The sequence below is a fragment of the Ammodytes marinus genome (genome assembly GCF_949987685.1).
Source record: "Ammodytes marinus genome assembly, chromosome: 2".
NCBI lineage: Eukaryota > Metazoa > Chordata > Actinopteri > Uranoscopiformes > Ammodytidae > Ammodytes > Ammodytes marinus.
The window spans coordinates 33,820,107-33,843,569 of NC_137231.1; the positions used below are offsets into that span (position 1 = coordinate 33,820,107).

Sequence of the window (23,463 nt, forward strand, 5' to 3'; positions counted from 1 at the left end):
GCAGAGCGCTTCAGGCAGGTTCCCCCTCAGAGCGCAGTCCACTGCTCTCTGCCTGGCTGCTTCACTGGCCTCATGCAGCCGCTGCAGCAAAGACTGAGCCTCTGTACAGGAGGGGCTCAAGGCCAAGGCTGCCTGGACGTCACAATAACAACGAGAGGTCTGTAAAGGGGGGGGGGGGGGGGGGGGGCATTTAGTTGAAGTTTAATTACAGACATTTTATAGTACATGTATATCACAACACTCTTCTAGCAAAAGTGTACTTAACTTTCTCGTCACTATAACAACGAGAGGTCTGGGTAGGGGGGGAAATCACACATATTTACAGTTATTCTGGATTGCTTAGAAACACTTAATTAAACTTGAATCTACTAATATAGTGATAGCTGCTCATGTCATTTTAAAGACGGGGAGGTCTGTTTAAGAAGGGAAAAGTCAGTGTCAGTATAATTACAGACATATTATAGTACATGCTATATATTACAACACACATCTAGCAAAAGTGTGCTTATCTTTCTTGTCACTATAACAACGAGAGGTCTGGGTGAGGGGAGGGGGCGATTTAAATATATATTTTTAAAAACTAAAAGTGATTTATTGAATTTCTCAAACCAATTCACTCTTGGAGCCATTGCAATAACGAAGTGTGTGTGTGTGTGTGTGTGTGTGTGTGTGTGTGTGTGTGTGTGTGTGTGTGTGAGAGAGTGTGTGTGTTTGTGTGTGTTTACATTTTGTACAACAAAACTTTATTGCAAACTTTACCTAAACAGAGAAAAAGCTAAATCCACAAGTGTTTTTTTAGTATAGCTGCTATAACAGTACTGACCTGGGTGTGTGTGTGTGTGTGTGTGTGCATGCGTGCGTATGTGCGTGTGTGTGTGTGTGTGTGTGTGTGTGTGTGTGTGTGTGTGTGTGTCTTACCTGGTTGTTAGCTTTATTCATTCTGGCTCTCAGCACGTAGAGATCGGCATTGGGACCGTCTGATGACATCATCCACTCGTTCACCAGCTTCATACAGTCGTCGTGGTGACCAGCAGCTGTCAGACAGGCCAGGCTGAAACACACGGGGACATAATAACAAACAATGTACTGTATGTGAATGTCAAAAATAAAATCTAGTTTATAAATATGCCGTCTTGTGTTCTGAGTACATGTGAGAGAGAGAGAGAGAGAGAGAGAGAGAGAGAGAGAGAGAGAGAGAGAGAAATAGATAGATAGAGAGAGAGAGAGAGAGAGAGAGAGAGAGAGAGATAGATAGATAGATAGATAGATAGATAGATAGATAGATAGATAGATAGATAGATAGATAGATAGATAGATAGATAGATAGATAGATAGATAGATAGATAGATAGATAGATAGATAGATAGATAGATAGATAGATAGATAGATAGATAGATAGATAGATAGATAGATAGATAGATAGATAGATAGGGAGGGAGGGAGGGAGGGATGGATGGATGGATGGATGGATGGATGGATGGATGGATGGATGGATAGATAGATAGATAGATAGATAGATAGATAGATAGATAGATAGATAGATAGATAGATAGATAGATAGATAGATAGATAGATAGATAGATAGATAGATAGATAGATAGATAGATAGATAGATAGATAGATAGATAGATAGATAGATAGATAGATAGATAGATAGATAGATAGACAGATAGAATCTGACCTCTTGACTTCGTAGGGTCTGTATCCCGGCTTCATCTCAGCAGCTTTACTGAACGCCTGCAGAGCCTCTAGGAAAGAGCCGCGGTCAAACAGACACTGGCCCTGAAGACACAAGGAGAAAAAGTTTGATCAATTTATTAAAGGTGCTACGAGGAACTTTTAAATATTTCTGAAACAGTCTCATTTTTCCTCTGATGATCATAAATTACATGTAACACCAAACGAGACCATCAGTGCAAAGAATGCTATTTTTATATAGTTTTTCTTAATGCCTTTGTCATGGGTGTACGCTCACCCAGGAACAACAGCTGGCGTGGTAAAAATACTACCGCTGTCCAAAGGGGGGCGCTAGAATGAACACAAAATGAAAGTTCATCGGAGCACATTTAAGTATTTTTTAAAAACTTTTTATTTGTATGGTTATTTCATTGAGACACGTGGCCTTATTCTCAAGAGAAACCTTTAAGATTTTTCAAGATATAAAATTTTTAAGGAATCATTTGAGATTTTGGATGATTATCACTGCAGAATTAACACACGATTTTAGTCAGTTATGTCCATAAATGAATATTTCATATTTTTAATTTTTTTTCTATACTATAAAACAAAACGCATCAAGTGAAAGATTAAAAAAAACATACATTTTACATCTGCCTGCATAGATAGACAGACAGACAGACAGACAGACAGACAGACACACACACACACACACACACACACACACACACACACACACACACACACACACACACACACACACACACACACACACACACACACACACACACACACAGACCTGCATATAGTAGATGAATGCCAGTCTGTCCCTATGCGCTCCGGGCTCCAGTGTCGCGGCTCGTTTGTAAGAAGCTGCAGCAGATTGGAAGTCACAGAGCTGAAGGTACGCCTCAGCCTGGTTCACATGCAGCTCAGTCTGAAAGCACACGACAGGCCGACATGGTATTAACGAGTCAATTAAATTAAATTCAGTTTATTTTAGAAGGGGACAGTGCAAATTAATAAAACACTTGGTCATACATGGGTTAAAAATGCCAGAATAAGTCAAACGGTTATTTTAAAAGAAAACACAATTAAACAAGATTAAAAAAACAAAACATGAATTGAATAAATAAAGTGAATGAATAGGGGAGAACGGGGGAATCTGAGGCATCGGGTAAAGTGGCTCAGATTACCCCGTTCTCCCCTATAATAGAATTGAAACATTGTAAAACAAATAAAATCGATAACAGTGAAAGCCAATCTAAACAGGTATAGGGTCTTAAGTCTACTGATAATAATATGGACTCCCTCCCCCCCAAACATCCGAAACTCAGACTCAATAAACTCATTCAAAAGCCAACTCAGGCCGACATGTTATTAATGAGTAGAAGAAGAAAAGTACAAGTGTATTATAGTGTTAATGTATTTTTTTTTTTACGTAACTACTTTTTTTTCAGTTACTACTAAAGTGTTCATACCCTTTGAACTTGTCCACATTTCGTCACATAACAACCACACACGTAATTGTATATTTTTTGGATTTTATGTGATAGACCAACAAGAAGTGGCGTATAATTGTGAAGTGGAATGAAAATTATACATAGTTTTCAGTCTCTAGATGTACAAAGTTATAATTTGTAATCCACTTCACAATGTCATACTAGTCTCTATGGGTTAATAACAAACACTAGCCCTGCGTTCCGAATCGCATACTCTTTCTTTTTTCTATTCTACATACTACATCTGACAATAAAAATAATCTAGTTAGGATGCAGAATGCTACAATTGGGACATACTTTAACGTATTTATTTCATCATTACATTGCGCCTTGATCTTGCCTCTTGCTTTTATATCTGTCACATCCCCGTTTGTTTTCATATGGAGGCTCCATCGATTCAATTCAGGTTCGCACTGGATTGTGGGTCAGAATTGCCCAAATAGGATGCACTTTTCAACACTAACAATCTTGGCCGCATGAAGTAGGACATCCGGGTACTTCTAACCATCCTAAATCTGGCCGCAAGAATCGGGACATCCTAAACTTTTTTTCTACATACTAAATAGTAGAAAGTATGCGATTCAGAACGCAACCATTATGCTGTTTTCAACACTAACAATCTTGGCCGGATGTAGTAGGACATCCGGGTACTTCTAACCATCCTAAATCTGGCCACAAGAATCGGGACATCCTAAACCTTTTTTTTTACATACTAAATAGTAGAAAGTATGCGATTCGGGACGCAGGGTATAGGGTTTAAAAAGCAGCACCTGTTCTGGAAGGAGTGTGATGGCTTTGGAGAAACAGTTGACGGCCTTTTCATACTGACACGTGTCCATCAGTGATTTCCCATTCGCCAAACTGTGAGAAAGGAAAAAATGATTTAAAATAAATACATTCAATCACTTGTCAGCTTTGAAATTGTTGTCAAGGAGGATTTGTTCATATGTGTTGTTGATTGTCTGATTCATGATACATTTTCTTCTTTAAAAACATGCTGAATTTTTTTTTAAGACCTTTGCATAGTTTTTTTATTTATAAAATGAAAAAGGCTTTATCCAAAAATCTGTCCAGTTTAAAAAAAAATGTTTTACTTTGGACTTTAATATTTAAAAAACTATTTAAGATTTGAACTCCTGCTTTATCCAACATCTTGATTCTTGGTTTTCTAAAAGGATGCAAATTGAATATATGCATAATAAGTTAGATATATCGCTAATACTCAAATCAAATCAGTTTTATTTGTATAGCTCAATATCACAAATAGACATTTGCCTCAGTGGGCTTTACATTCCATACAGTATGACACCCTCTGCCCTTATCTATCTATCTATCTATCTCTCTCTCTCTCTCTCTCTCTCTCTCTCTCTCTCTCTCTATATCTATCTATCTATCTATCTATCTATCTATCTATCTATCTATCTATCTATCTATCTATCTATCTATCTATCTATCTATCTATCTATCTATCTATCTATCTATCTATCTATCTATCTATCTATCTATCTATCTATCTATCTATCTATCTATCTATCTGTCTGTCTGCCCTTACACCCTTAGCTCGGCTGGGAAAAAAACTCCCAGTAAAAAACCCTTTATCGGGATTTTTTTTTTTTTAGAAATCTCAGGGAGAGTCGACAGAGTAAGTGACTCACTGCTCTTTCACCCTGTTCTGGATGATGTGTTTCCCCTGTAGATCTGGTCTCTCATGGATTATTTCTTCCGGTGCGAGGAAGATTGAACTGGAACCAAACAGCCGATTCAAGGTTTGTTTTTTCCTCACGGCCTTATCCAGCTCCGCCCCTTCTTGCTTCTCTGTTTGCTGGTTCCAAAAAAATATCAATTAATAAACCAAAAAATGTCGTATTTTCCATTTAAAAAACGATGCCAAATTGCCCTATATTAAATGACAATCAATGCATTTTAAAGGTGCAGTGTGTAATATGACATCATCAAGTAAGTTCTACAAAGTTCTAGAATGCAACACTCCCTGGGTAACCCCAACCCTTTAGAATAATAACAGAAGCTACAGTGGCCTTCAAGGACAAGAACAATTCTAAATTTTAAACAATGCACCTGATGACATTCCAACTATGACACTTTCAAGATGGTGGCACTAGGCCTTGGTCCAAAATATGCAGAAATATGGACATATATGAGACCCTTTCTCAGGGAAAAAATAATTATTAAAAAAAAATGTCAGCTATTATGCACTAAATTAAATGTACTTATGGATATTATAATTACTTTCTACAAAATCTGCTAGGAAATAAAACCCAAAATTCTACACACTGCAGGTTTAATTTCTTGGCAAAAAAAAAAGAAAAAAGAAAATAAATAATGTTCGGTTAGTTTGAAGTTGGTTAGGATTTGTTCACATATTTGAAACATTGTGGATTTTGGTATTCATTTTTTTAGTATGTACTATGCCTTTAAATCACACCTTATATAAAGAAAGAACCAAGAAAATGTTCATAAAAGTCGTGGTTATAAGTCTACATTAATAAAGAGGGACAGGCCATTACATAGGCTATTGCATAGGCCATTCATTGTCTGTACTTTTATACACGTTTCTGTCATAATAGGCTATTTAATAATTACAATAATTGTCAAACACAGGCACAGCAACACTTACACAGCCTAATGTTGTAACATAACTTTGTTGTCAATAAGCATTAGTTTTACTGAAAATAACTTTAAAAAGACAATTTAACTGGCTATTAACTTTCGAAATAAGGCCTTAAACTAAACTTTTTATGGGTGTATCTTGTAAATATGAATATCTGTTTACCGACTTCTCGTTTCCTTCCTTATCGGAGTCCATTGTGTCTTTAAAACAGCTGATATCACCAGTTTTTTAATTTAATTTTCTGGTATTTTAAAGAACTGCTGCGTGATGTTAAATCAGAACGTCTCCATGGAAACTCAGTACAACGAACCCGAGGATTTTATTTTGTAACCAAAGAGTTTGTACACCGAGCGAGAGGTTTCCGGTAAAGTCTCTTCCTGGTTCGTTTCTGTCCCGCCAAGATGTACATTTTTAACTATAAATCAAATAAATAGGCCACGTATATGTTTAACTTTGAATATCAATCGTCCACAGCAGTTCATAGTGTTGTAGCTGTGATATAAACGTTAAATAAATGTAAAATAAATATATCCGTACCATGTGTCTAAATAGGCATAGGCCTAATAATAAAAATAAAGAATTAAAGATTAAGGGAGGATTTATTTTGAAAAAAAAAAAAACAGAAGTTGCCGGCTACCTCAGGTTACACATTGATGCATTATTGAAAAGTAAAAAAAAAAAGTAAATGTTGTAGGCCTATTAATGTTTTCCTTTTTATAGTTGAATCGCTTTAAAACAAAAACTTAAAAATAAAAAATTGCACAACCAATTTATTTATTACATCCCTCCACAGAAACTACCCAAGTTATGTAGAGAGAAAAATCATCAAGTGAGCTGTCTGAATTTAAATAAACTTCCCTCGCCTTTGATCCATAGATAGGCGGCTAGTATATAACATCGTAGCCTATATATATTATATAGTAGGCTATGTAGATCATAACACAGCGCCATGAGGACTTTTATTTTGAAATCTCCCAACCAGGACATAACGAGCACCCAGGACGATCAGCTGACTGACTGTTGACAAAGCATGTTGGTCGCCGGTTGGAGGTTGAGGAAGCAAAAATACATTTTATAACATTTGATATGTCCGAAGTCAATATCGCGGACTCTTTTTGGTCTTTCTCTCGTTCCGTCCGCGTGTCTGTATAGTCGGGGGGTTAGGGCTAGTGGGCTAGGGGTTAGTTTAAGGGTTTTGTGTGTATTTCATTGAGAGTTTTGCTCGTTTTATGAATGCCAAAGGTGAATAGGTAATAACAACACTATGGATATCCAACACGATGAGGGAAGGCGGCTGCTGGATGATGAGAGAGACGAGGATCCGACTGGGCTTATGTCAGAGCAAGATGCTTATCTCAGGTCAGTTAATAACACTACAACACACACACGGACCGACAGACAGACAGACAGACAAGACAGACAGACAGACAAGACAGACAGACAGACAGACAGACAGACAGACAGACAGACAGATATACAGACAGACAAGACAGACAGACAGACAGACAGACAAGACAGACAGACAGACAGACAGACAGACAGACAGACAGACAGACAGACAGATATACAGACAGACAGGCAGACAGATGGACAGACAGACAGACACACACACACACACACACACACACACACACACACACACACACACACTCTCTCTCTCTCTCTCTCTCTCTCTCTCTCTCTCTCTCTCTCTCTCTCTCTCTCTATCACACACACATAAACACACACACACTCACTCACACTCGTTCTCTCTCTCTCTCACACACACACACACACAACAAACACACTCTCTCTCTCTCTCTCTCTCCCTCTCTCTCACACACACACACACACACACAACAAACACACTCTCTCTCTCTCTCTCTCTCCCTCTCTCTCACACACACACACACACACACACACACACACACACACACCATAAACTGTATACCTATATGGTTCACACTAATCATAAAACACACAGATAGCTTATGCATGAACTGAGCTGTGCATAAACAGCTCACCAGATGGGCTACAGTGGTGTTTACTTAACACACACACACACACACACACACACACACACACACACACACACACACACACACACACACACACACACACACACACACACACCTTATTTAAAGTAGCCTGCATTAGATTATGGCCAACTATAAAAAAATACTCTGGTAGCCTACAAGTTACACTCCAGCATTGAAGGTGTAACCCAAGTAAAAGTACAGTATGCCTATGTGTGTAAGTATAATCTGGAAAATGTGGCATACTTAAAGCATTAAAAGTAAAAGCAATCAATGCAGAATGTGACTGTTCTACTATTATGTCAGTGCTGTAAAGAGTAGCGTGCCTGAAATCCATACTTGAGTAAGAGTAGAGATAGGCTACTTTACTAGGAACATTACTCTTTTACAAGTTACAATTTCCCATTGAGTAAAATGTCATACAGTAGGCCTATCTGATTGTATCAGTATTTAAACCTGCAGTGTGTAGAATTTGGGGTTTTATTTCCTAGCAGATTTTGTAGAAAGTAATTATAATATCCATAAGTACATTTAATTTAGTGCATAATAGCTGAAAGAAATGTTTTGAATTATTTTTTTTCCATTAGAAAGGGTCTCATATATGTCCATCTTTCTGCATATTTTGGACCAAGGCCTAGTGCCGCCATCTTGAAAGTGTCATAGTTGGAATGTCATCAGGTGCATTGTTTAAAATTTAGAATTGTTCTTGTCCTTGAAGGCCACTGTAGCTTCTGTTATTATTCTAAAGGGGTGGGGTTACCCAGGGAGCGTTGCATTCTAGAACTTTGTAGAACTTTCTTGATGATGTCATATTACACACTGCACCTTTAAGTATTTCACTCATATGGAATGTTTGCACAAAAATGCAAAAGTAAAAAAAATACCAAAATCTGGCCACTTGTAAAAAAAAATATTCTGTTATATATACAAATGAAAGTGCTGCAACAGTAAGTAAGTAAGCTTTATTTATATAGCGCCCTTCACAGACCAGGGTCACAAGGCGCTTCACAATACACATTTTATACATACACTCAAACACCGATGGCAGTATTGAGTACAGAGTTGAGCAGGTATAAGGAAATGACTCATACATGATCAGTTGACTGAGTAGCAGACAGTGGAGCTATAAAGATGAACCGGTTGTTCAAGATCACTCACCGCAAAGGAAATACGTTACGTCATGTTGTATTCTCTTTGTGAAAGGCTTAGACATGAAAAACCAGTTTACATTTGTAACTCCAATACTAGCAATGGTAGTTTATGGATGGATGGATGGATGGATGGATGGATGGATAGATAGATAGATAGATAGATAGATCTTAATTAATATATCTTTCTTGAATCTTGCTGTATTTTCTTTGTTTTGACTATCTCTTAAATGCAATTTGTGTATGTATTTCTTGCCACTGTAAAGCACTTTGAATGGCCTTGTGTCTGAATTGTGCTATAGAAATAAACTTGCATTGCCTTGCCTTAGTTACATAACTTAATTAATAACATTATTAAAACATAACTCAGTTTACAGATTATTATCTTGACTCTTTTCTCATCTCTCTGTTGAATCTTGATGTATTTGATGCCCCCTGTAAAGCACTTTGAATGGCCTTGTGTCTGAATTTTGCTATAGAAAAACTTGCCTTGCCTTTCCTTGCCTATAGAATATAATAATCAGTTTACAGGTTACTATCTTGACTCTTTGCTCATCTCTCCCCCTCTTTCCTCTTTCTCTTTGCTGCTTTTTTTCTGTTTTTACGTGTATATTGCATATTTTCATTTTTATTTCTTGGCATTCAGTCTGTGGAAAACAAAGGAAGAATTTCACTGTATGACTGAGAACATATTTTGTATTGTGCAGATATGACAATAATCACTTTGAATCTTTGAATCTTGAAATACAGTGGCTTGCACAATAATTCATACCCCTTGAATTTTACAATACATTTTATTATTAACACATAGCTAATGTAATCAGTTTACAGGTTTATCTTGACTCTTTGCTCATCTTTCCTCCTCTTTCCCCTTGATTCAATGCAATTTCTAATGTCTAATCTTGATGTATTTCATGCCCCTGTAAAGCACTTTGAATGGCCTTGTGTCTGAATTTTGCTATAGAAATGAACTTGCCTTTCCTTGCCTATATATACAAATCAGTTTACAGGTTACTATCTTGACTCTTTTCTCATCTTTTCTCCTCCTCTTTCCCCCTCCACAGTAAAGTGAAGAACAGGAACTTGTACCTGGCCACCTTTGCGTCTGTCCTGGGCCCCATGAGTTTTGGTTTCGTGTTGGGTTACAGTTCCCCTGTCATCCCCGAGCTGACTCACATAGACGACCCGCGGCTACGGCTAGACGACGTCCAGGCATCATGGTTTGGGGTGAGATTTTTTTTTTTTTTTTTTTTTAGATTTTTTTTTAGAAATTTTTTGGCATTTTTTCATGCTTTATTGATAGTGTTAAGAGACAGAGGTGAAATGGGGCAGAAATCGAACCCGGGTCTGCTGCTGGGAGGGGGGGGGGGGGGGGGGGACGCCCTACCAACTGAGCTAAGGGCGCCCCTGGGGTGAGATTTTAATCAAAAAAATGGGAGGGAGGGCTCTAAGTATTACACCACAGGCACCCCCCAATATCACATGTCTTAAAGCAAATATAAGGAAAAAAAACGGCCTGTCAGACATTTAGTTTTTAACTAATCAGCAGTTTTATGTCGCCACATGCCGTCTGTACACATGACACATTGTTCATGTGAGGTCAAAAGCTGTTACAGCTGTTGCAAAATAAACAAGATTAAAGTTAAAGATTTGGTCGAACGAAACTCAGTGTTTGTGTCTGTTGCTGTAGTGATACATTGATGGTTTAGGTAACGAAGCTCTTCAGTAAAAAGGTGCAGATTTGAAATAGTAGTTCTTGTTTATTTCACATAGGGGAGAGTGGGGTGAGATGTGCCACTTTTTACTCAACATGATTTTAAAGTGAGGCCTTGACAGTTATGTCTCCAACTCAACTATGTACATATATTTCAGGGTGTTGTGCATCCTTGGCAATAAAAACTTTGGATCTGGAATAAACTGTTTAAGAAATATAGCTTTTGGAAAAAAAGTTGTCTTGTGGCACAACTTGCCCCCGGTGTGGTGTAAGTTGTGCCTTTGATGGGGTGGCACAACTTCCCCACTGGCACAACTCAGTCCACTTTCCCCAAAAACACATAATGATTTTTTCTCTATCTCTCTCCCTCTCTCTATCTATCCATCTATCTATCTATCTATCTATCTATCTATCTATCTATCTATCTATCTATCTATCTATCTATCTATCTATCTATCTATCTATCTATCTATCTATCTATCTATCTATCTATCTATCTATCTATCTATCTATCTATCTATCTATCTATCTATCTATCTATCTATCTATCCATCCATCCATCCATCCATCCATCCATCCATCCATCCATCCATCCATCCATCCATCCATCCATCCATCCATCCATCCATCCATCCATCCATCCATCCATCCATCCATCCATCCATCCATCCATCCATCCATCCATCCATCCATCCATCCATCCATCCATCCATCCATCCATCCATCCATCCATCCATCCATCCATCCATCCATCCATCCATCCATCCATCCATCCATCCATCCATCCATCCATCCATCCATCCATCTCTCTCTCCAGTCCATAGTAACCCTAGGAGCAGCGGCGGGCGGTCTGCTTGGAGGCTGGATGGTTGGTCGTATAGGCAGAAAGCTGAGTTTGATGTTCTGTTCTCTGCCGTTTGTCTTCGGCTTTGCCATCATGATCGCAGCTCAGAACGTGTGGATGCTCTATGCCGGCCGCTTGCTAACTGGGCTAGCTAGTGGCGTCACATCACTGGTGGTACCGGTAAGAAGCACATTTATTTATTATTTTTATTTATTCTTTAATTATTTATTATTTATTTTTATTTTACAATTTTTTAAATGTTATTATTATAATTTTGAATTATTTATTTTATTTTATATATATTTTCTTTTTACAAATGGTCGTTTGTGTGTTTTGAATACACTCACATAATGTCCAAATCAGCATGTGCAGATCATTAAAAGCTCTGTATTTCTTTATTTGTTGGTGAAAAGGGCTCCAAATGTTTTCAGCTTTGGAATAAACTGACAAAAAAATTTGCAAAAACTTTTACTGCGTTTCATGTCAAATGCAGGCAGATGCCATTTTGATGGATTGTGTCACTAACTGTAAGTGTAATATTCTGTCTCTCTCCTCAGTTGTATATCTCAGAGATGGCTCATGAGCGGGTGCGTGGACTGTTAGGAAGCTGTGTGCAGCTCATGGTGGTGCTAGGAATCATGGGAGTTTATCTGGCAGGTATGTAAATGTTTATGGCGTCCTTTAAAGGTGCAGTGTGTAGATTGTATTGTCATTTTATTGGCAAGGTTCACATAACTTGATCCTTTGAGAGCCATACAAAGGCATTTCCGGGGATTGCACGTGGCGTAGTGGTTAGAGCCCGCCTCCATAGAGTCTCAGTCCTCTTCACAGCAGACCCGGGTTAGAATCCAGCCCGGGTCGTTCTCTGCATGTCATTCCCTTCTTTGCCCCATTTCAATTCTGTCTCTACAAATATGTCTAATAAAGAAAAAATGCCCAAAAAATAATCTTAAAGAAGAAATAATAATAATAATAATAATAATAGTAATAATAATAATAATAATAATAATAATAATAATAATAATAATAATAAAATAGAAATAAAATGCATGTATAAAAAAAGATTAAAAAACAACATAGTCCACTCAGAAAATGCAGTAACACAGTAAAAACAAATTCACAGACAAACAAACAATAAAATAAGCAGACGATAAAACACTGCGTACATTAAACATTATAAGAAAGTGCACAAAACAGTAGGTTAGAGCTGGACAAACACACCTACAATATAATAAAATCACATATGCAGCAGCATAAAGCACAAACATGAGTCCCATGCTGCCTGTAATGTAGTTAGCTGCATGCCGTTCACTTTAACCAATAAAAGCCGCTCCTGTCACATGAGGACGTGTTGTCTCTTGTTATAGGGACACATACAAGTCTGTGCATTTAGCTTTAATGGCTCCTTTAATGTGTTACGGATTTGCGTAGCTGTATTGATAAGAATTACGCTAGAAAATACAGTAAATATGTGTTTACAGTGTCGATATTTTATGACCCATTTTTAATTTGAATGGCAATGAAAGCAGCAAGGCAAGGCAAGTTTATTTTTATAGCACAATTCAGAAACAAGGCCATTCAAAGTGCTTTACAAGTGCCATAACATACATCAAGATTAAAATACAAGTCAAGTAATAGAATACACATTAGAAAAGTGAATGAAAAATATGAATAGAAATAAAACATTTAAATAAAATACAAATTGCAGGTTAAAAGGGAAAACAGAAAAGTCTTCAGATGAATGAAGAGAAATGAAAAAAAAAAATCACGTGATGAAATAACTGGAGATGTGTTCCATGTCATTATGATTTCAAGTGGGATAATTGTTTGATAGTTTGACAGTAAAACACTGTGATCGTTGTAGTAGAGTCAGTGGAACAATTAGATCATCAACAGAGATGTTTATTTTTAGACGGTGTGTCCGTCAGTCTGTGCGGTTACAGTTCATCAACTTAAAGGTCCAGTGTGTAGTATTTATTGACATTTGGCATGACAGACTTGGTGGCAATGGAATAGTATGTTTTAATTAGTGTATGACCTTAGAATGAGCCTTTTATATCTACATTGGAGCGGGGTGCTGAGGCCGCCATGTTGCACCGCCATGTTTCTACAGTAGCACAGAACGGACAAACTTAACGGCCTTACACGTTTTTATATATAGTGGGCGTCCTGGGGAAATGCACCTGTTGGAAGACCAAGAACTTTTAAGAAATGTCAATGTATAAATTAAGATGACAATTTTTTTTTTTGTAATTTTCTTGTATGTTTTTTTTATACTTATGGCATGTATGCAATGCTGTGTTTATCATCATCTTCAACCGCTTATCCGAAATCGGGTCGCGGGGGCAGCAGCTTGACCAGGGAACCCCAAACTTCCCTTTCCCGGGCCACATCAACCAGCTCTGACTGGGGGATCCCGAGGCGTTCCCAGGCCAGCGTGGTGATAATCTCTCCACCTAGTCCTGGGTCTTCCCCGAGGCCTCCTTCCTTATATGTGATCGAAATAAATACACTAAACTAAACTACCCCAAACAATGTAATCTCATCCTGTAGGTCTGTTTGTGGACTGGCGGTGGCTGGCTATAGTGTGCTCCATCCCCCCCACCCTGCTCATGGTGTGTATGTGCTTCATGCCGGAGACTCCGCGGTTCCTCCTGTCCCAGGGCAAGAGGCGCGAGGCAGAGGAGGCTCTCAGGTTCCTCAGGGGACCGCACGCCCCGGTGGAGTGGGAGTGTGCACGCATAGAGGACGCATGTGACGAACAGGTAGACAGACAGACAGACAGACAGACAGACAGACAGACAGACAGACAGACAGACAGACAGACAGACAGACAGACAGACAGACAGACAGACTGATAGATAGACAGACAGACAGACAGACAGACAGACAGACAGACAGACAGACAGACAGACAGTGGAGTGTGCACGCATGTGACGAGCAGGTCAGGGATTTGAATTTCCTCCTTATTTAGATGGATGGATGGATGGATGGATAGATAGATAGATAGATAGATAGATAGATAGATAGATAGATAGATAGATAGATAGATAGATAGATAGATAGATAGATAGATAGATAGATAGATAGATAGATAGATAGATAGATAGATGGATAGAACTAGCTATTATTATATGTGTATTCCCTCTAAAAATAAAAGTACTATATTTTAAAATTCATGAATATTATTGTTAATATTTGTGTATCTCCTGCCAGGGCTCCAGTTTCGGGCTATCCGACCTGAAGGACCCGGGCGTCTACAAGCCTCTGGTGATCGGTGTGATGATGATGGTGTTCCAGCAGATGACTGGGATCAATGCCATCATGTTCTACGCTGAGAACATCTTCGAACAGGCACATTTTAAGGTGAAGGGGCCGGGGGGCTTTAAATCTTTTTTAGGGGACTTTAACATAAGCTATTCAATCACTACTACTACTGTCCAGTACTGTACATGTTGTCTTTTCCTTCTCAATGTTTAACTGTAATTTAAAGATTCCTGAAAAGATATATCAACAACATTTCAACTAGAAAAAGACACAGAATTTCTACAAGAGAAAAATCAGAACAGAAAGCTGTCGAACTATTTGTACATTTTCAGTGAAAGCAGATTAATAATGATGATGTCTGTCTGTCTGTCTGTCTGTCTGTCTGTCTGTCTGTCTGTCTGTCTGTCTGTCTGTCTGTCTGTGTGTGTGTGTGTGTGTGTGTGTGTGTGTGTGTGTCTGTCTGTCTGTCTGTCTGTGTCTGTCTGTCTGTCTGTCTGTCTGTCTGTCTGTCTGTCTGTCTGTCTGTCTGTCTGTGTCTGTCTGTCTGTCTGTCTGTCTGTCTGTCTGTCTGTCTGTCTGTCTGTCTGTCTGTCTGTCTGTCTGTCTGTCTGTCTGTCTGTCTGTCTGTCTGTCTGTCTGTGTGTGTGTGTGTGTGTGTGTGTGTGTGTGTGTGTGTGTGTGTGTGTGTGTGTGTGTCTGTTGTCTTGCAGGAGAGCGACCTGGCTTCAGTGATCATGGGACTCATTCAGGTGGTGTTTACAGGAGTGGCCGCGATCATCATGGACAGAGCTGGACGGAAAATCCTGCTCGTCATATCAGGTATTTTCAAATCACATATGTACAGTAAATACTTTAAACAAACTGTATTTGTATTTGTAATTGTACTGGCTTTATTTAAAGGTGCTATGAGGAACTTTTTAATATTTCTGAATAGGTCGAATTTTTCCTCTGATGATCATGAATAACATGTAAGAGCAAATGAGACCATCAGTGCAAAGAATGCTATTTTTATATAGTTTTTCTTAATGCCTTTGTCATGGGTATACGCTCACCCAGGAACAACAGCTGACGTAGTAAAAACACTACTGCTTTTGTCCAAAGGGGGGCGCTAGAATGAACACAAACTGAAAATTACTTTGAGCCACTTTAAAGATCAACAAAAAAAAATGAACAGTTCCCCTTGTTTACTTACAGCTCGTGGAAAAAATGAAGAGACCAGTCTGGATTTTTCTTAAAGGTCCCATATTATGCTAAATGCACTTTTTAAATGTGTTCCAACATATCCATGCGTCCACGGTGTGCCTAGAGACTGCCAAAATATCAAAAAAATAACAATCTCTCCTTTTCTCACTCTCCCCTTTTCTGAAACCCCCACCCCTCCCCCCAAAAACACTCCAGTCAGAATTATCCCCTTTTCTGACCTCACAAACCGTAAAGCCAGAAGCTTCCACTGTGCAGCCCACACCCCTATTTCTTATTGGTCCACGGCCCTGACAGACAGAGGGCGAGGCGTATCTGGCTTCGCTTCCGGACAGGGGGCGGGGGGAGCTCAAAGATTGTGTATTTACGAGGGGACCTGCAACTCTTTTTTAAAAAATAGGCCATTGTGAGATTAGCTGAACATCAGCATAGTACAATAAATTATCTGAAAGTTTTTTTCAGCAAACAATTAAAGAAAAACGTATTAGGGACCACTAAGACCATATAATATGGTGTATAATAGAACCGAAAAGTGTATAATATGGGAGCTTTAAATCTTCATCTCTACATTACTTATTGAAAATGCTCTAAATGACAAAAAATTCATTGGAATTTGGTAAAATTGTTGTCAGTAGTGTATATTATAAAACCAAAATGTTCATTCTACTCAAACATAAACCTATAAATAGTAAAACAAGAGACACTGATCATTTGGAGTGGTCTCTTAATTTTTTTCCAGAACTGTATATACTTAGTCTCCTATCTACTTTATAACAGTGAACTTTTCTTGAGAATCAAACAAAGACTGACTCAATTTTTTGTTTTGTTTTTTTTCCTATATATTTTTGTGTTTTGTATTTTCATTCGCTTTTAAATGTCTTCTAATGTGTGTTATGTATTTTAATCTTGCCCCTGTGAAGCACTTTGAATGGCCTTGTGTTTGAATTGTGCTATATAAATAAACTTGCCTTCTATAATCCAGGTGTTTCGATGGCCCTCAGCACCACAGCGTTTGGGGTTTATTTCTACTTGATGAAGGAGCCTCACGGTGACCTGTCCTGGCTGGCTCTGGCCAGTATGGCTGTCTTCATCTCAGGTCAGATCCCGAGTTATCAAAAGCCATACAAAATCTTAAGCTTTTTAAAATGAAACTGTTAGGGGGCGCCTTTAGCTCAGTCGGCAAGGCGTCCCCCTCCCGGGCCGGGCCCAGCAGCAGACCCGGGTTCGGTTCCCGCCCGCGGTCGTTCTCTGCATGTCACTCCCCTCTCTGCCCCATTTCACCTCTGTCTCTCTGCACTACCAATAAAGCATAAAAATGCCCAAAATATCTTAAAAAAAAAAAAATTAAAACTGTTAAATGTTTTAACTGATAGTCAGACTTGTAGTCACTTAATGAGGTGGAGTGGATGGATGGTTCATGTGTATGTGCCTTGTTTTTTGTCTCGTATGTGTTTTTATGATGGTTTAAAAGCTCTTCTAAGGGTATAGGAAATTAGCAGTAGCTATAAAGGCTGTGATGCTGTTGGTTGGGGATTTGTCCTTCAAGTGTCTATGTGTTAGCATATGTCCATATCAAATAAGCATGCAATAAAATGAAAATAAGCCCCTGATAGAAGATTGTATGTTAAATATAGCATCACAAATTCACAAAGTTAAACAGAGAGTCAACTGCAAAGCACCTAATCCAGCAAAAGGACAACATTTAGACCAACTTTATTCGTTATAGTGAATTTATAATGAGGATATGGATTTGTGTTTGTCTGTAGGTGTACCACATTAACCCTTGTGTTGCTCTGTCCAGGTTTTTGCTCTGGGTGACGCTTTAAGCCCCTAAAAGAAGATATGTGCTTTATGTCTAGTCTATATATCTACACATCTACAAAGCGCCTTACCCACCAAAAGGACATCATTTTTTAGACCATCTTTACTTGTTATAGTGTTTTTTTTATGAAGATATCGATTTGAGTTTGTCCGTGTCTGTACCACATTAATCCTAATATGTTCTTTACAGCATCACAAACTCACAGAGATAAATGAGAGCGCAATTGACAAAGCGTCTTATCCACCAAAAGGACAACATAGACCGACTTTACTGGTTATAGTTTTTTTTTTTTTTTTTTTTTTTAAGATATTTTTTGGGCATTTTTATGCTTTATTGATAGTGCAGAGAGACAGAGGTGAAATGGGGCAGAGAGGGGAGTGACATGCAGAGGACGACCGCGGGTGGGAATCGAACCCGGGTCTGCTGCTGGGCCCGGCCCGGGAGGGGGACGCCTTACCAACTGAGCTAAAGTATAGTGGTTTTTTAAATGAATATATGGATTTGTATTGGTCTATCTCTTTCCCACATTAACCCTTGTGTATCTGTGTCCAGGTTTTTGCTCTGGGTGACCCTTTAAGCCCCTAAAAGAAGATATGTTCTTTATATCATCACAGACAAACAGAGATAAATCAGACAGTCATCTGCAAAGAGTCTAATCTCCCAAAAGGACAAGGAGGATATTTTGGTTTAGTTTATTTATTTAGCACACATTAAAAGCACAACAAATACACTTTAGACAATAAGGAGACAAAGTACATAAATAATCAAAAATAATTAAATTTGATGGAAAAGGATTTGATGAATACATGTCTTCGATAGAGAAGAAATGTATATGGTATGGTATTTGTGTTTGTCTGTGTCTTTCCCCCATTAACCCTTGTGTGTCTTGCATTCAGGTTTTGCTCTGGGTGACCCTTTAAGCCCCTAAAAGAAAATATGTGCTTTTTATCTACATATCTACAAAGCGCCTTATCCACCAAAATGACATCATTTAGACCATCTTTACTGGTTATAGTGATTTTTTAGGAGGACATGGTCTCTTTCCCCCACTAACCCTTGTGTATCTGCGTTCAGGTTTTGCTCTGGGCTGGGGTCCCATCCCGTGGCTGGTGATGTCTGAGATCTTCCCGGTGAAAGCTCGAGGGTTTGCCAGCGCCGTCTGCGTCCTCACCAACTGGACCATGGCCTTCCTCGTCACCAAGACCTTCCAGGACATGATGGTACGTTTAGCTTTCCTGTTTCCCCTTTTAACCTGTCATTTTTATTTATTTAAATGCTTTATTTATTCTTATTCAAATTTTTCATTCGCTTTTCTAATGTGTATTCTATACTTGATGTATTCTAATATTAGGGCAAACATTAGTTTGTTTTTTAGTTATTTTGTGATCATGAATTTAAAAAATATTTTCTTGAGATCAACATCAGACATGTGTTGCCATAACACAACAACTAAAACAAGTGAAAATGATAAATAATGGTCAATACAACAATTTCTTTTAGTATTCCATATCTTTGTACATATTAGTTTATTAGTTTGGTTTTCAGGGATCATGTACAAAAATAAAACTGATTTCACAGAGAAAATATGCTTTGTACTAAATCATAGCAGTTTGCTCATTTCCGTTGTGTTTTCGACTGTTGGTCGGACAAAACAAGCAATTTAAAGACATCACCTTGGGGCTAATAGAAAATTGTTTAAAACAGTTTTTTCTTTGCCATTCTATAGACTAAATATTGAATAAAGTACGTACTTATTAATAGTATATTAATACAATAAACAGTATCCCTAATTTTCATATCTAGCAGTGTATGCAATCCCTACGTATTTTGCATTTGTGTTTTGTTTATCTATCTAGCATGTCTGTATAACTGCGACCCTTTTCCCGTTGTCTGTCTTATGACCATATAGCAAAGATGCATCGGTTGTGTTTTAATATCGTTTTACTTATAAGTTATTGATCCTGGAAGTTCTAATTCGTCAATATCTTTCCAGCTTCACTGCAGTCTTGAACTGTCCAGTTTATTCACGACATTTCAACAATTTTTATTCACAAAATTGTATTTCAAAATGTATTTCCTCTAGATTCTTCTGACCAGCGCTGGGACCTTCTGGCTGTTCGCCTGCTGTTGCGTCATCAACGTCTTCTTCACCATCTTCTTCATCCCCGAGACCAAAGGCAAGACGCTGGAGCAGATAGAAGCAACTTTCAGAGGGACATCCGGTCCTTGAACTGATGAAAAAAACACCCGAAAAAGAATCTCAGACCTCATATTTCTCAACTGACTGGACACTGTGTTTTTAGATAATTTTTTGGGGCATTTTCAAGCTTTATTTGATAGTATAGGGTTGAAATGGGGAGACAGACAGAGAGAGAGAGAGGGGGGATGACCTGCAGTAAAGGTCCACGGGTCAGATTCGAACCCGCGACCACTGCAACAAGGCCTGAGCCAATATGGTACACGCTCTATCCACTACACCACCGGAGCACCTAGCATTTCTATTTTTAAATATGTGTATAAAGTGTACATTAGGAAATAACTGATGTTGAGATAATGGCCGTAAAAGATATAAAAGACGTTAACTGACAAGGTTTTTAGTTAAATGCTGATTGAAACATTTTAGCATTTGTTTTTGTGACAGAAATGGCAAAATCAAATGTAGACTTACACAATAGCACTGTAACAAATCCTTATGATCAATATGAAGACATTTAAAGTAGCAATGAGGAACTTTTCTGGAGCAGATTAGAAGCCACTTTCAGAGGGACATCAGGTCCTTGAACTGATGGAAAAAAAACATCTTAAAGGTCATATCGAAACGTAAAGAATCTCAGAAGACCTCATATTTCTACACTGATTGGGCACTGTTAAGGCATTTTTTAAATATGTGTATGAAGTGAACATTAGGAAATAACTGATGTTGAGATAATGGCCGTAAAAGATGGTTGCCTAGGAGAAATAGGTCTATACAGATGCAAGGTTTTAGTAAAATGCTGATTGAAACATTTTAGCATTTGTTTTTGTCACAGAAATGGCAAAATCACAATAGCACTGTAACACATCCTTGTGATCAATATGAGGACACTTAAAGAAGGTTTTGATATTTAGTTGTTGTTTCGAGAGGCATTGGTTCAACACTATGATAATTTTTGGAAGATTAATTTCATGGTGCTCTTGAACTCTTTGGCATTTTTACTGAGAGGTGTCCATAATATTTTGTCCATTCCACGTATACATTTAAAAATTAGGTCTGACTAAACTGTTAAGTGGGTGTAAATAATCAGTTTTATGGATGAAATCTGACCTATACCTTAAAAAATATATCAACAAAATACATCAGAGTTTTTTTACAGGTCAAACCTATTAATTGTATGTTGGGTTGAGGAGAAGCAACAAAATAATCAGAAAATTGTTTTGGAAACTTGACCAGTGTTTTTCAGACAGTTGTATCAATGGTTGAGGGTATGGTACTAATTGTCGACTAAATTAACTAGCAACCTCTTTCTCATCATCTCACCATGCTGCTACCAGCCCCTTCACTCTACACTGCCCCCTGTAGGTTGCACTGCTGTATTTCATCTCAAATTTAAAGTGAGACACTGCATGTGAATAGGGTCTAATATTTAACTTATAGATATCATCAGGAAGCTTGGCCAGTTAGTTACTTTCATTAAAACAAGATTTTTTCCGTATGACAATTTTTTCACATACATTTTTAATTTTTTTCTATAAAACTAATGTTGAGATAATGTCCGTTAAAGATGGTTGTATAGGAGAAATATACAGACGCAAACAGACAAGGTTTAGTCAAATAAACACCTGAATGTACATGTTGGATCTTTGATTTATACTAGTATGAAAGAAGACATGTTATGGAAGATAAATAGACAGAAATCTTAACATTGACCAGTGCTTGAAAACATTATGATTTTGAATGCAGTGTCTCACCTTAAACATTCCTCAGGCATTTTGACAGTTAGCACAAAGCTATAAAAACATGTACATAGTAAAATGTCTATATATAACAGTTTGGGGTCTTTCTACTTTTAGGTTTTAATTTTTTTTTTACTCTTGACGCAACAGAGTTAAATTAGTGTTTAGGTGCAGTCCACACACATATTTTTAAATTTTTTTTTACTAAAGTGAAATCAGGTGATGGCATTCTTAAATTAATATCAGGTTTATTAAAATTTGAAAAAAAAATGTAATGTAATGTTTCTCCCCTGTTCATACATATACCAATTATGGTTCAAAACACACAGTATCCTCAACCTATGTTTGAGTTTGTTACTTTTAAAGGCATACTACATTATTCTGGAGAATGTCTATTAATATTGACAAACAACTTTTTGCACACACACAGTACTGACAGGTAGCAGACTGTGACGAGATATTCACTGATTTTTACAGAAATAGTTTTGACAACAAGGGTTCTCCAGAATCTCCTAGTATGCCTTGAAGCAGGTTGAAATATGGCGCAAAGAAATTATAGTTTTGCACACAAAACAAAGAAATACTCTTTTTTCTTTTGCATTATTTTACTTTTGGCAAAATTAGGGTACAGAGACTCTTTGGTGCCAAAAGTGTCATGATTATTGTCTTCCGTTGCAAAGTGAGATTAATGTCTTGTGTTGCTCCTATAACTCAAAAAACAAAGATGCATTTTGAAGGAATTTTACAGATATGTTGTTTTACTAATATTTTGGAAAGTATAAATGCATAATGTAGAGACTGGATTTCGCTGTTTACACTGAAATGTGCTGCTGACTGTGTAGTTAAAGTAGCTACGAGGAACTTTTAAATATTTCTGAAACTTTTTCTCTGGTGATCATAAATGACATGTAACAGCAAACTGGACCATCAGTGCAAAGAATGCATGCTATTTTTATATAGTTTTTCTTAATGCCTTTGTCATGGGTATACGCTCACCCAGGAACAACAGCTGACGTAGTTTTTGTCCAAAGGGGGCGCTAGAATTAACACAAACTGAAATTTCCTTGGAGCTACTTTAAATGTGTAGTATACTATATCATCAGAGAAATGAAGTGAACTCAAACAGATCCAGTCGTGCAAAAATGTTTTTTATATAAAGTTCTCATCAAAATAATTGAAAATGCCAACTGTAAACTATTTTACAAGAAACAATGTAATAATGTAATTTTTTTTTTATAATTTTCTCCTGGGATATTCCTGTAAAGTAATCGTTTTGTATAATTATAATTTTCATGTATGACCTGACTGTACACACTTTGAATATTGACGATATTTGATTTCATACTGACTTCGCTATACTATAAAAAAAAACTGAACATGACATTTTTTTCCCAATTGATTTTATGTATTTTTGTATGTTGATTTTTACTCATTGTCATGGTGTCTATGGGAATAAATAACGGACTGTTTTTGGTGTTCAGAATTCACTGAAGCTGTGAAATATATGAATTATTACACTGTTCAAACATCCTTGCTGTGGCTATAAATAATGTATTAATTCATCACTTATATAATATATATATAAATAAAAGTAATTTAATTTAACTCATAAATAACAAAATCAGTAATATGGTAAGTATGACTATATATTAGGGCAATTGTAGGTATACATATAAAACAAGTATTATTGTATATAATTATTATGCTGCTGG

At 37.5% G+C, this 23,463-nt stretch overlaps 2 protein-coding genes across 2 annotated transcripts in view; one reads left to right on the forward strand and one right to left on the reverse strand.

Annotated features, from left to right (window-relative positions):
• Nucleotides 1-6,003, reverse strand: part of LOC307257107 (tetratricopeptide repeat protein 16-like) — a gene marked incomplete at both ends in the record, with an annotated part of 13,231 nt that extends 7,228 nt beyond the window's left edge. Inside the window, 7 exons of the mRNA XM_080036244.1 lie at nucleotides 1-132; nucleotides 919-1,051; nucleotides 1,682-1,782; nucleotides 2,477-2,614; nucleotides 3,950-4,040; nucleotides 4,835-5,001; nucleotides 5,971-6,003. The exon at nucleotides 1-132 is cut by the window's left edge and continues 56 nt beyond it. Coding sequence (XP_079892370.1) covers nucleotides 1-132; nucleotides 919-1,051; nucleotides 1,682-1,782; nucleotides 2,477-2,614; nucleotides 3,950-4,040; nucleotides 4,835-5,001; nucleotides 5,971-6,003 — 795 coding nt within the window. The remainder of the gene's footprint in view (nucleotides 133-918; nucleotides 1,052-1,681; nucleotides 1,783-2,476; nucleotides 2,615-3,949; nucleotides 4,041-4,834; nucleotides 5,002-5,970) is intronic.
• A 1,040-nt stretch (nucleotides 6,004-7,043) lies between these two features.
• slc2a8 (solute carrier family 2 member 8) lies at nucleotides 7,044-23,210 on the forward strand. Its single transcript, XM_080039257.1, has 10 exons — nucleotides 7,044-7,167; nucleotides 10,036-10,198; nucleotides 11,503-11,709; nucleotides 12,087-12,186; nucleotides 14,083-14,294; nucleotides 14,746-14,895; nucleotides 15,507-15,615; nucleotides 16,979-17,092; nucleotides 18,893-19,038; nucleotides 19,902-23,210. The coding sequence occupies exons 1-10, from the start codon at nucleotides 7,073-7,075 to the stop codon at nucleotides 20,046-20,048; spliced, it is 1,443 nt and encodes a 480-aa protein (XP_079895383.1). The 5' UTR covers nucleotides 7,044-7,072; the 3' UTR covers nucleotides 20,049-23,210.
• The last annotated feature ends 253 nt before the right edge of the window (nucleotides 23,211-23,463 follow it).

Bases quoted from the DNA above. Each gene is read 5' to 3' on its own strand.
- slc2a8 (XM_080039257.1), top strand. From the start codon at position 7,073: ATGGATATCCAACACGATGAGGGAAGGCGGCTGCTGGATGATGAGAGA. The intron at 11,710-12,086 runs GTAAGAAGCACA...CTCTCTCCTCAG, and splicing joins TCACATCACTGGTGGTACCG to TTGTATATCTCAGAGATGGC. The intron at 12,187-14,082 runs GTATGTAAATGT...CTCATCCTGTAG, and splicing joins CATGGGAGTTTATCTGGCAG to GTCTGTTTGTGGACTGGCGG.